The sequence below is a fragment of the Lampetra planeri genome, chromosome 62 (assembly GCF_965212315.1).
Source record: "Lampetra planeri chromosome 62, kcLamPlan1.2.h2, whole genome shotgun sequence".
In the NCBI taxonomy this organism is placed as follows: Eukaryota; Metazoa; Chordata; class Hyperoartia; order Petromyzontiformes; family Petromyzontidae; genus Lampetra; species Lampetra planeri.
This window is the reverse complement of record NC_136168.1, coordinates 1,813,196-1,825,847: the sequence shown is the minus strand read 5'-3', so window position 1 is coordinate 1,825,847 and position 12,652 is coordinate 1,813,196. Positions and strand designations below refer to the sequence as shown.

General features: G+C 52.5%; 1 protein-coding gene across 4 annotated transcripts; it reads left to right on the top strand.

Moving 5' to 3' along the window:
- Positions 1 to 268: 268 nt before the first annotated feature.
- CDV3 (CDV3 homolog) lies at positions 269 to 5,541 on the top strand. Of its 4 annotated transcripts, none has more exons than XM_078619363.1 (5): positions 269 to 730; positions 2,961 to 3,034; positions 4,545 to 4,687; positions 5,040 to 5,220; positions 5,384 to 5,541. In XM_078619363.1, the coding sequence occupies exons 1-5, from the start codon at positions 332 to 334 to the stop codon at positions 5,505 to 5,507; spliced, it is 921 nt and encodes a 306-aa protein (XP_078475489.1). In that variant the 5' UTR covers positions 269 to 331; the 3' UTR covers positions 5,508 to 5,541. The 4 variants fall into 4 exon arrangements, with proteins under 4 accessions (XP_078475489.1, XP_078475490.1, XP_078475487.1 ...); XM_078619364.1 differs by having other exon boundaries at positions 272 to 730; positions 5,043 to 5,220; XM_078619361.1 differs by having other exon boundaries at positions 273 to 730; positions 2,958 to 3,034.
- Positions 5,542 to 12,652: the final 7,111 nt, after the last annotated feature.

Below are 12,652 nucleotides of genomic sequence, written 5' to 3'. Positions count from 1 at the left end.
AAAATAAATACAAAGTTGTCCGGATCAACAGCGGTTGTTGTCCTATGTAAATACTCGCCCCTGCCATAGGAATGTGGAATTTCCACTGCTGGTTCTGCAGGGGCTGTAAACCAAAGCGTCGATAAACTCCACTCGAGACTTTCGAGACAAAAAAAAGTCAAGAGTAGGAATCGTAAAGGATCGATTCACGCGCAATCGCTATCAATCGATTCCCACTCCCCCCCCCCAACCCGCGTCATGCAACCACTCCCACGGGAATCGATTCGCTATTAGTCGACTCGAGGCGTGGCGCAATTGAATCGAAGTAATCGCTTCATGCCTACCGGGCAGCATGGCGGACGGAGAGGACAAGAGTCTGGATGACTTCTTCGCCAAGCGCGACAAGAAGAAGAAGAAAGACCGCGGCCGCAAGGGCGGCAACGAGGGCGCCCCCGTCTCCTCTTCGGCTTCTTCCGTCGGGCCCTCGGCCGCAGCGGCGGCGGCGGCCCCGACTCCGGCGGCGCCGCCGGTCGCGGCGGCTGCCATCGCCGTCGCTCCCTCGGTCTCGGCCACTGCGGGCGGCGCGGCTGTTGCCGCCGGAGGTGCGAGCTCGGCCGGCGGGGCCGCTCCAGGCAACGCGGGGGCTTCGGGTGGAGGGCAGGCCGCGGCCTCGGCCTCCGTCAAGAAGCCGAAGCGGGAGCGGGAGAAGGCGCAGCGCGGCTCGGAGAACGCGGATAGCGCCGCGGTCAAGGTGACGCGAGGCGCCACATTCGTCAATCCTCGTCGTCATCGTCACCACCACCACCATCATCATCGCCACAGCTGTTACCATATCCACCACGATCATCACCATCTTTATAATCGCTCGCGCAAACATTAACCGGTGTCCATTGGCAGTAGCGTGGTGGTGGTGGTGGTTGGGATGTTACTCCGGCCCTTGTCATCAGACGTCGCCACCATCATTACCGTCGCCGCTGCGGATTAGAGCCACCCACCATGTCCATGGGACGTTCATCGCCACCGCGCCAGCCGCGCCGCACGTCGTGATCGGGAGGGGTGCCACGCGGGGCCCTTGTGCTTGTGCCGAGGCCCTGGCCGGCGTCATCCATTGAGTGGTGGGGAAATTAAAATAAAAACCCCTCGTCATCATCACCATCGCGATTACCATCACCGCTACCCTTACTAATGCCACCGTAATTAGCGCCACCACAATCACTGTTACCACCAACACCGTCACCCTCGCTCGAGGAATATTCACCCCCCAGCTACTATTACCGCCACTCACCACCACCACTATTACCTTTCACATTGCTAACACCAGCATCGCCACTATAACCATCACCACAACCTCCAATGCTATTACTACCATTAACACAACCACTACTCCCGCAATTACTGTTACCACCACTAATCGCCACTATCACAATCAACACCAACTCCACTACCACCGTCAGTACTATCACCACGACTTTTACCACCACCATCACCACTACTGTTATAATCTCTACCAATATAACCATCATAACCACTATTACCATCTCCACGACTGTTACGAAGACCACTACCATCAACCACTACAATTACCATCACCATGACCACCATCACCACGACTATTACCATTTCCACCACCGTCACAATATTTATTAATAGTGGCGGTACTCATGGTGATGGTAATTGTGATGATGGTAGCGGTGGTGATAGTTGTGGTATTGATAGTTGTGATGGTAATAGTGGTCGTGATAGTGGTAATTGTTGTGGTGGTGGTGAAAGTGGTGATGGTGGTGGTGATGATAGTGGTAATTATTGTGGTGGTGATAGTGGTGATGGTGGTAGTGGTATTAGTGATGGTTGTGGGAATACGGAGAGTGTGCTCTTGCGAAATGGTTGACACGGGGCTCCCCCCTCCCCCTGCTCTACAGCTTGCAACCCTGCAGCCTCCTACATCGCACACAGCCCAGCATCTTGCATTCAACCTCCACTCCACACCCTTCTACCTACACCCTACACTCCACACCCTACACTCCACTCCCTTCAACCTACACCCTACACTCCACACCCTACAACCTACACCCTACACTCCACACCCTACACCCTCCACTCCACACCCTTAAACCTACACCCTCCACTGCACACCCTCCAACCTACACCCTCCACTCCACACCCTTCCTACACCCTCCACTCCACACCCTTCACCCTACACCCGACACTCCACACCCTTCACCCTACACCCTCTACTACATACTCTTCAACCTACACCCTCCACTCCACACCCTACACCCTACACTCCACACCCTTTAACCTTGATTTGTGGGGGGGGGGGGGGTACACCGTTCCAAAAAGATTGCGAACCACCGCCGTAGGTAGGCCTTGTGGGGTCAAATTCCCACACTATCCATTACACCCAACCCCCAGTGTGTGGCGGGGTGGAGTTGACCCTGGCTGGCCTCTCTTGCCGGCACGAGGTTTGGAGCTTGATGACCACGTGGCCTAGCCAGCATGGTTCTTTTTTTTGTATTCCCGTCGTCACTTTTTTCAAATGGCGATTGAACGGCAGAGAGGGTTTGACGCAGACTCGGCATTCAAAGAGGAAGGAAAAAGGCGCAGACATGCAATGACTTGCTCTCACCACTGCTAGCGGATTGGCCTCCTACTATAGACGTCAAGACCCTCTCTCTCGAAAGGATATTTGATTTACCCTTCCATGCTGACCACACATCTTGGAAGAGATGGGAATACTACCCGCACTTTAATTCCACCGCACGCGACCTCTTGCCAGCCAATCGTAGACTTAATCGTGGTGGACAAGTCGACAGTGCCAGGGTGGACAAACGGCCCTCGTGGGTGGGGGGAGGGGCATGGGGAATTGCACCGGCCTCCATAGGTGGCCGCTCATGGCACTTGCCCCAACAGTCTTTGCTTGGAACCGCTGGGATGACGCTGCCTGTAACAAACCTGCGGCGTGACCGCCATCTTTGCAGGAGGAAGAGGAGTGGAAGGAGTTTGAGCAGAAGGAAGCCGACTACAGTGGCCTCAGGATACAAGCGCTGCAGATCAGGTGAGCGTGCTTGCCGAGCCCTCGCCTCTCACGTGACCTCTGCCCACCAGTCCTCGCCCTCGATGCAACGGACACCTCTGTTGCCTAGGTCATGGTGGCCAGAGGGCGCCACGGTTACGAAGAGATATTTAACTCCCTTGTCTGGTATGCAGGAGCTAGTGGGTTCTATCCCAACCCTGACGCCCGCTGTATATTTGGTTTGCATGCCTCTCCCAGTGGTCGCGTGGCTTTTTTTCCAGGGTCCTCTGGTTTTTCCATCCACGTTTAGAATAAATGTCACGTGCTTAGAGTATTTGGCTGCTAGATATTTCCACATGATGAGCCACTTCGTGGGGCTATCATTTGTGGCCAGGTCGCTTTTGAAAAATGAGCTATACAGCTCCGTGAGCCTTACCTCGGAAAATAAAAATAGTTTAGTCTAATTAGTGCCATAGCAGATCGTTAAATAGTCTGGTCACGGTACGGACATGGCCAGGTTGGTGGTGATGGCGACGCAGTGGTCGTGCGATCACCGCCTGTAGCAGAGGGAGGTTCACGGTTCGAATCCGGCTGCCCAAGCTCTGCGGTCCTCTATAGGTGTTATTGGCAAATTAATAACCGTTCATGTCGCCGACAGCGGTGTTCCCGTTTGTACTGCTGGCTGGGCAGAGGCCGTGGTGGGGGGGGGGGGGCCGGGATTTAAGAAACGTTCCACATAGTTTTAAATGCCGCGCTGGGAAATTAACATAAACACGTCCAGGTCAACAAGGTTCGCATCTCCAAATTGAGAAACCGGGATCGGGTCGAAAAATGTAACCACCAGAAAGCAGCAGCGGCAGCTGCAGCGACGACAACAAAGCAGCCAAATTTCCTGAAGCGACGAAGAGGTTGAGAATGGCGAATCGGAAGATCGCAAGTAGGGACACGGAATGTGAGAATACCGAGGGCAACAGGGTTGTTAGAGCTGCACAGAAAAGGATGTGGAAAAATACAGGCGACGATAGCCTAGGACTGGCAGAAATTCGATGGACAGGAATGGGGGAGATAAATGGGGGTGAAGTGCCCATAATAGAGGTTTTTGGGTGAGATTGCGTAAATATATATAATGTGTCATTAAACCCGCCACCACCCGATACAGCCATTTAGTAAGGTTTGTCTCATAAACAAAACATGCCAATTCGTTACTAGTACAACACAGCGGTGTGTTGGAGAGTAAACTCACAACATTTACAATTCGAGTATGAGGTTTCGCCAGTAATTACAACTTGCATCATCAGGCAACAGACAGATTTGGGGATGAAGTGATCTGGTCTGTATCCCAATAATGATTCTTCGGCTTTTGCGCTCCACAAGAACCCTGCTCCTCTGGTGTGCACTTTGTCTTCTCCTGAAGACATCATTCGAACTGTTGAGACAAATGTGGGCTTGGGTTGGACGTGTCGTGAGGAATGATGATGATGGCCGATTACCACGGCGCTGTTTGTGATGACCTCTTGACGGTGCGTGTCCCCCCTCCTTCCCCGTGCGGCAGCGAGGAGAACGTGGAGGAGGAGGGCGGCCTCGAGGGCAAGGAGGACAAGGACAGCGACGGGGAGGGCACGGCGCGCGATAGCGAGCGCTCCTCCGGAGTGTGGAGCCGGCAGGGCGGCCAGGCGCAGCCCACTGCCCCCGCCGGTACGCAAGCACCCGTGTGTTTGAGCTGTCTGTCCATCCATTCGCGGTGGCTAGAAGATGTTAACTACCTCGCCTGTTATACAGGAGGACATGGGTTCTATGCTAACCCTGATGCCTGTATATTTGGAGTTTTTCCCCTCCACATTTAGAATGAACATCACGCGTTTAAGAATATTTGGCTGCTGCAATACATTTCCACGTGATGGTGATAATCCACTTGGTGAGCTATCATTTGTGGATAACCAAGTCGCTTCTGAAAAAGAAGCTACGTAGCTCAGTGGGCCTTACCTGGTAAAAAATATGTTATAATGAAATAATTTCCTGCTGCCCCCCCCCACCTCCCTTGCCGAAGCAGCGAAGCTAGCGGCCGAGGCGCTGGACGTGAAGGGGGTCGTGGGGGGTGTCTACCGCCCCCCGGGTGCTCGCTCGGGCTCAGCGGCAACCCCTCGCCGGGGACCCCAGAAGCCCCCTGAGATCACGAGCGAGTCGCAGTTCCCCTCTCTGCAGGCGGCCGCCATGGTGGAGACGAAGAGGTGAGTCTCTCCCCGTCCTCGCCCTCTCCCCCTTTCCATCTCTATAGCGTTGTCCGTCTCCCTGTCTATAGCGCTGTCTTTCTCCCCATCTTATCTTTCCGTGTCCCCCTTCTATAATCTTGCGGTCTGTCTCGTCTCCCCGTCAATGTCTGCGTCGCTGCAGGGAAAAGGAGCTGGAGAAGACGTTCGAGACGGTGAAGCACCGCGGGCGGGCGCGCGAGGACGGCCAGCGCGCCAAGGGCGTCGACCTGGAGCTCGGCAATCAGTTCGCCGTGCTCGGCGAGTAGCGGCCAGAGCCATGGCCCATCTGGTCTTTGGGGTGGGGGGGAGGGGGGTGCCAAGGGGGGGGGGGGTGTTAAGCGGGAGGGAGGGATTGGGGAACAGGGAACGTGTGGCGATGGGGTCGGAAGAGAGAGGTGGGGGGGCTCACTTTCTAACAACAGTATATCGGCGTCGCTTATTCTGTACAAAAAAAAAATAGATTGCCTAAATTAGATTTTAAAAAAAGTGATAAAAACACAACGTACTGGATGTCGGTGAGTTAAAAATTGCGGCCGGCGTTTTTGGTGCAGAATAAATGGAAAATAAAAAAAATTAATAAGCCTGTAATGAATGAAACGAAGAAAAAACTAATCGGAGAGACTGAATGGTGACGTGTGAGACGACCCGGGTCGTCGTGCGGCCTTCCCAGCCCAGCGATCGCTGTGACAACGCAGCCAGATTGGACAGCAGAACGGGAGGGATTGAGCAGATCCAGGGTTGCGCGCACCAGGGGTCGCAGGTCGGTGGTGGGACTGCGTGTGTGCTGCAGGCTGGCCGGTGTGCGTCGGGGGACCCGGGAGGTTGGGCTGGCGTTGTCGCCCCCCATCGTCGCGTCTCGTGATGGCTGTTCACCCCCCCCCCCCACTCTGTGCTCTGTGTGCTAAGAGAAGAGCGAACAAGAAGTGAAAATCACTGCAGTACTGGGCAGTTGGAGGGGTCAATTGATTGTAAGGGGAGCACACGAACCAATCTGCCCTTATCTAACCCCCCCCCACCCCCAATGCACTAGCTGACTTGCCAAGCAACATACTCGCTCCAATCCTTACAAACCAGACATCCAGTCACTAGCATTCTCTCTATTCCAAACCCTAACAACACCAACAGCACTGTTCCCCTCACCTTCAAAACCTAGCCAACCACATTATTGGCCCTACACCAAAACTTAACTATATAACTAGCCCCTACAACCAACACGAACTAAACTTAAAACTAATCAATGAGCCAACCAGTCCCCTTACCAGTAATAAGCTCTATCCTTAACCACGGTAGCCAATCCATACTGCCCAACCGCCTCACGCTGAAAGACTAGCCAGCAAAAACCATAGATCTACATTTATATCTAACTAACTGGACAACCAGCCCCCTAACATTAGCCTGAGTCACAACTCTCACCACACTATCCAACCGCACCTTAACCATAAACAAAATTAACGAACCAGCCCCTGATCCTAACCCTAACTAAACCATTCAACGTGGATCCCACCACCACGTCTAACCCCCACCTCTGGCACTTAACTTCCCATCTCCCCGCCACCTTTTACCAGTCTTTGTTCTTTTTTCACTGTTGCTGTTCCCAGAGAGCCACAGCTCTTGACACGAACGGGGGTGGGCGGCTGGGCCGGGCTGGTGGAGGAGGGGCCTTTGGTGTGCGTACATGTGGATGCAGAATCGGAAATTATGAAAATCTATGGTCTCTGGTACCCATTTTTTTTCCCACTGCCACAACCGAGCCGAGCAAGCATGCGGAGTCCGTTGCGGTACTGGCGATGTTCCACTGGCTATTTGTCGTGCTGAGCCAGAACCAAACCTTTTCATATGCCAGACGGGATCTGGCTCGGGGGGGGGGGGGGGGGGGGGCGTGCGGGGTTGGTGGGGTCGGTGGGGTCTGAGCAGGGCCAGGGGGCTGGATAATTCTGCGCGTGACGTTAGTGCAGGACTCCACCGTCACCGACTCGTGTACGTGCCTCAACTCGTATGATCGCGCGCAACATCGATGGCTTGGCTCGGCTCGGCTTCTGCAGTGAGGAAAAGCTCAAACTTGGTGCCTCGTCTGAGCTGCAGCGGGGCTGGCCCGGCCCCGGCGTGGCACAGCTCGGTTTTGCAGTGGGAAAAAGACCTCTGGGAGACGCGTTTGTTTTTTTCCTCTTTCCGCATTCTGGCGAGGATGTGGCGGTGGGGGGGGTGCTATTGCACCGGGTGCCTTGACAGACGCCTCGACCCTACGTGTGCCCCATCTCTTCGTTTTGTTGTGTCGACCGCCCTTAGGGTTGCAGACACTACCCGCTCGGGAAGATACTTGAGAGTAAACTAAAACAATATCCGACACTGTGAGGAGAGAAAAAAAAATATTTAAAGCTTGTTAAACTAAACGGCACAGCTTACGGAGTTCAGAGAGGCGATTCAAGGAGCTGAACTCGTACAGAGGTCACTTTAACGGACGTGGAAGCTTTGCGCATTGATAGTCCAGTAGCCACAAGACTTCGTGAGGCTTTAGCAGTGCCAACGTTTTCCATGGTCTTTGAAATGAATCGATGTTGGGTCGAGAGCTCATCTCACAGGGGTTCTTTATATCTGGCTCCGAAAGTCACGACGGATCGACTTGTCGATTCTTTCATGCGCGCCATGGCCGTGTAGGAATTTACTTGCAGCCAGTGGTGACACATTCACCGCATTAAAAAAAATATTCTTGAATAGAATTGTGACCTCGAATCGAGAGCCGGAGTGGAGAAGGTGTAATGACAGTCTCGTTAAAGTTTTGACGCATCCTGTTGATACTGACCGGTGGAAATGTCTGCGCGCTACGAGTTTGCATTGATACCAACGATAAAAATTGTGTGGCACAGCAAAGGAGACTGCCGTACGGTGAATTAACCAGGATTGAAAGGGGGTGGCGAGAACCAAACGTTGGCACACTCCTGAGAAGTATCACCACTCCGAATGACATCGCAACCCTTTTCCCCAACTGCAGCCGTTTGTCCCCTTGTTGCCTTACACTATTACGTCGTGCCCTTTAACGCACCACCCATTGCAGCATCGTCCCACCCCCCACCCCACCAGCCCTAAAACCAATTATGAATGGCTGCAATGGTGCGTTTCACTACGACGGGGCGTTATCCTAAAGCAGGGCAACTGGCGATGGCGTCGTCGTGATCCGCAGTGCATTATGGGGATTGCTCCAAGTGCTGGGAAGGGATTATTGGGGGTTTGCGTTCCTTTCCTCTGGGAGCCAGGGTTTGTGAATGCATTTATGCATTTTAACGAATTTTGAGCTCACCGGCCACGTTGCCATGATTTGATACCCCCGCGGTGGCGCGTTAAGGGATTTGGCAACCCGCAAAATAAATGGCGGTTTAGTAGACACCCCTTCCTAGCCCGCCATGTTATAATGTTACTTTTGGAGCAAACACGCGACCGACATCCGACGACGACATTTCTGTTGTACGCTTTTAAACGCATCACTGCGATTACATCATCAGTGCATTTCGTTGCCGAGAAAGTCGCTTGCGAGTTATCTTTCTCGCCGACGAAACTGCGGGGTCGAAGCGCCTTGTTTCAGATGGCCCAGGCCACGCAGCAGCCTGGCGGTGCGTCTGGGCGATTACGACCGCGTTTGTCTTTTTTTTACTTTTTCGGCTTACGTTCGAGAAAATTGCGTGAACTTCACGTGGGCCTTTTTGTTTGGGTCATCCCTTCAACAAGTTCACTCCACCTTTGCCCAGACAAGAGTTCCCATGTTTGCCGTGGCCGAGGGTTGTGAGAAATGGCGCTTGATCAATGGAGCCTTTGCGATTGAATCAGCTGCTTGCTCGTTCCCACCCACCCCCCTCCCACGATTGTCACTAAACGACCACTCAGTGCCATGCGCTCCGAACACCAAAACCGAAACGCGACTAACATCAAAAAGTGGGCCTGTCGAAGCCTTACCGGAGGTGGGGGTTAGTCACGAGGTTTAGGTTCAGTCCTCGAGGGCTGCTACTCGTGGCTAGTTGGGGTATTAGGGTTGGCGTTTGGTTAGCAAACGATCCCAACCTCCAAGCTGCTTTGCCCTATCCTCCCCATTCCCACTGTACGGTCTTTTCAGTTTTTTGCCGCTTGGGTTTTCCAGCGTTCTCGGCGTGTAGGGCCGGTGGGGATTATAGACGCGTGCCCGCGCTGTTGCTGCTCTTTCAGGTGCATGGCTCCTAATGGACGCTTCACGATTGCTTCCCCCCGGCCCGCCACCCCCTCCCGACATGTTGGCTGCCGTCACTAACACTCATTTTCAACAAAATGCCTGTGCCGCGATTGCTGTTGCTCAACGGTGTGGGACAATGGCGGTAAAACTCTACCTTTTCTTTTTTTCCCCCCACTGCACAACTGAGCCGCGCCCGGGGGGGCCATGGCGAGCCAGCCCGGCACGCCTCTGGTGGCGCCAGGGTGTTTTTTCCACTGGAAGGAGCTGTGCCATGCCACGCCACCGACGTAGCACGCAACGGACAAGTCGGGACGCGTTTAGCGATGCTTTGTCCTCGCTGTGCTTGTTGGCTGGCGTCGCACGCAATGAACGAGTCGAAGGGACTTACAGTGACACCGTCTGTCCACCGTCTGTCCCCCCCCCCCCCCCCCCCCCCCGAGTCGGATGTATTGTGAGGCCAGCATAGCACGGTTTACTTCGCTCTGCACGGCAAAAGGCCAGTGGAAAACCACCCATAGTACCGTGAGGGCTCCACACTGGCTCTGTTCGGATGTTGCAGGGGAAAACAAAAATGGGTATTTGGACATCGGCTGGGGGATCAGCAGAGGTGGCGGGCTGCGCTTGTTCCAATAGTCCATTTCACAGCCCATCGACAGTGTTAAAACATGCAAGATATTTTTTACTTTACGCTGAACGTTGATCTTTAAAACGATCAAACTTAAATAAAAAAGCGCACTTGATGCGTGCTGTAAATCATACATCGGCCACCGTCTGCTTTGCCGTCTGCTTTGGTCTTTTCATTTCTGTTGATGTCATTGTTGGGACTGGTTTTGTTTCTTAAACATGTCAGTGTCCGTATTTTCTAACGGAGTAGAGAACGTTGAGGTGGATGTGGTGAGCTGGCAATGCAAGTGATGAGTGCAGCAGCATCATGGAGTTTGGGCTCATGGAATTCATGGTGGTGATGTGGCGATTATGAAGATGGTGTGCCATGTGGTGGCACGCCAGCCACGCTTTGGAAGTAGGGTCTGTCCCCTCCTGGTGGATACTTCATTGCTATGATTACAGATGGGGTCCGTGAGGTCCACCCCTCATTCCACACTCACAGATAATAGTTCTCAACGAATTATTCAAAATATATGCAACTACTGGCTAATTTTATGCGTAGGCTTTCACTACCCACACGATTCAACAATTAGTTTATTTTGGGTTCGATCACTAGATAGAATGCCGGTTGTTTTTTTTAACTAGAACCCTCCACCACCCGACAGAGCCAATCAAATCAAGTTGCCACGTGGAGGCAAAAACAATCGACCGGTTGATTGTTTTTTGTAAAGCAATATCAAAGAGGAGTGTGAAAAGCGAACGATTATTTCTTGAATTGTATCATAAATGTTCCGGCGACTGACCCAAGTACCGATCTGGCTGCGCTACTGTGCATTTGGCAGTTCAGCCGTGAGCGCCGTGCTACAATAAAAGCAGGCTGCGATCGAATCGCCGATCTTGCAGATATTAGCCGATAAAATAAAGGGGGCATGTCACGTGACTACTCAATCCACGGATCGATTGTCAATGAATCCACGCAGCGATTAACCGGCAAATAACGATTAACCAGGTATTTAAAAAAGTATATTCTTATGCCCGTTTTTACATTAATGAAGAACATTGGATTCCGATGTCCGTTTTCATCTTAAACTTGATTCTGTGAGTGCATGCAACACATCTACTGCTGGATGAATGCCGCCTCTAGCCTGCTCTCCCTCCAATGCACAATCCGTATCAGCCAGGGTCTCTCCACTGCTTGATGAATGCCTCTAGCCTTCTTCCCCCCTCTAATGCACCATCAGCGTTGCACTCGTGAACGAATATCGACGCACCGTGCCGCTTGGCCAGGGAGCCGAGTTCCACCATCGGGGTGACCTCCCCATGCATGAAGAGCGCCCCATGTCTCGGACCGGTGGGGCGGACTGCTGCTGCTGATTTCCCACCCAAAAACTCTTGCTCCGTTTCTCTACCCCATTGTCACTCCATCTGTCACTGTCACCTCATCCATCACACATAACACCCCCCGATACTTTCTCAAACAATGGTACTTCCCATGTTGTTCGTTCTTTTCCTCCAGTCTACGATATTCTATTATTTCATGATATTGTTTGTTTCATAAGGCCTGCACCTGTCACCTGTAGCTTAAAGATAACTCATTTGGAGCTATACAGGCGACCCTCTGCGTGTTCCCTCCGTGGTCGCGTGGATTTGTCTCAGGGTCCTCCAGTTTCTCCTTCCACATTTAGAAACATGCGTTGAGAGCAATTGGCTGCAGTACATTTCCACATGATAAGCCACTTCGTTGAGCTATCATTTGTGATAGACGGGTCGCGTTTTCGCCTCAAAGCCCAGCGCTTGGTTATAACACAGAGATCTGTGGACATTCCCACACCCATTGGACTGTGCGATGTCCAGCAGATGAAATACTGCTCAGCAAATAGTTTGTGAACGCAACCGTTCGGACCTTTGAGTGTTACCTCAGGGTACAAATGTGCCCAATTGGGATTACACAAAGCAGGAGCAGTCATCGCCCCCTTTCTGCCAGACCAATGACCCAAGTCGCTCTTGCAAATGAGCTGAATCCAGGTCTCTTGAGCCCTCGCATGCGTGGAGAGCTGGCTGCAGGTACGGCTGCTTTGCTTACACATAACCCCTCATTCATGGGATTTGGCCAAACAACCTATTGCAGCAACTTCCCATTGCGGGATCCATTGAGCCTTGAGACTCAATGAGGGTTTTGCATATTAATAAATGGCGTTAATCCATTGTAGCCATTGGGGTACTAAATATCAATAGCGTGATGAATACACATCGTAAGGCATGTTCGGTGTACCAAGAATCCATTAGAATCGCCTCGGCAACATTGCCACTGCTCAACACGCGCCTTCCTACATTCACTCTTGCAGCAATTCTCCTGAGGCATCCATGCAAACATCCAATGAACAATTCCCATTCCGGTAGAGTGTTAATCACGCAAGCTCCATGGCCACGACATTTGGTCAACCCACTGCACAGTGCGAGGTGGAGCGGGTGACTTGACCATACTTCACCATATTCTTAGGTTTTTTCGGTAATGTCACGTAGGTAAAAAAAACTAATTAATAAAAGTAAAATAAAAAATAAAATAAAAATCACGACGTTTCAGAGGCAACACAAGCTTCCGTCTTCAGG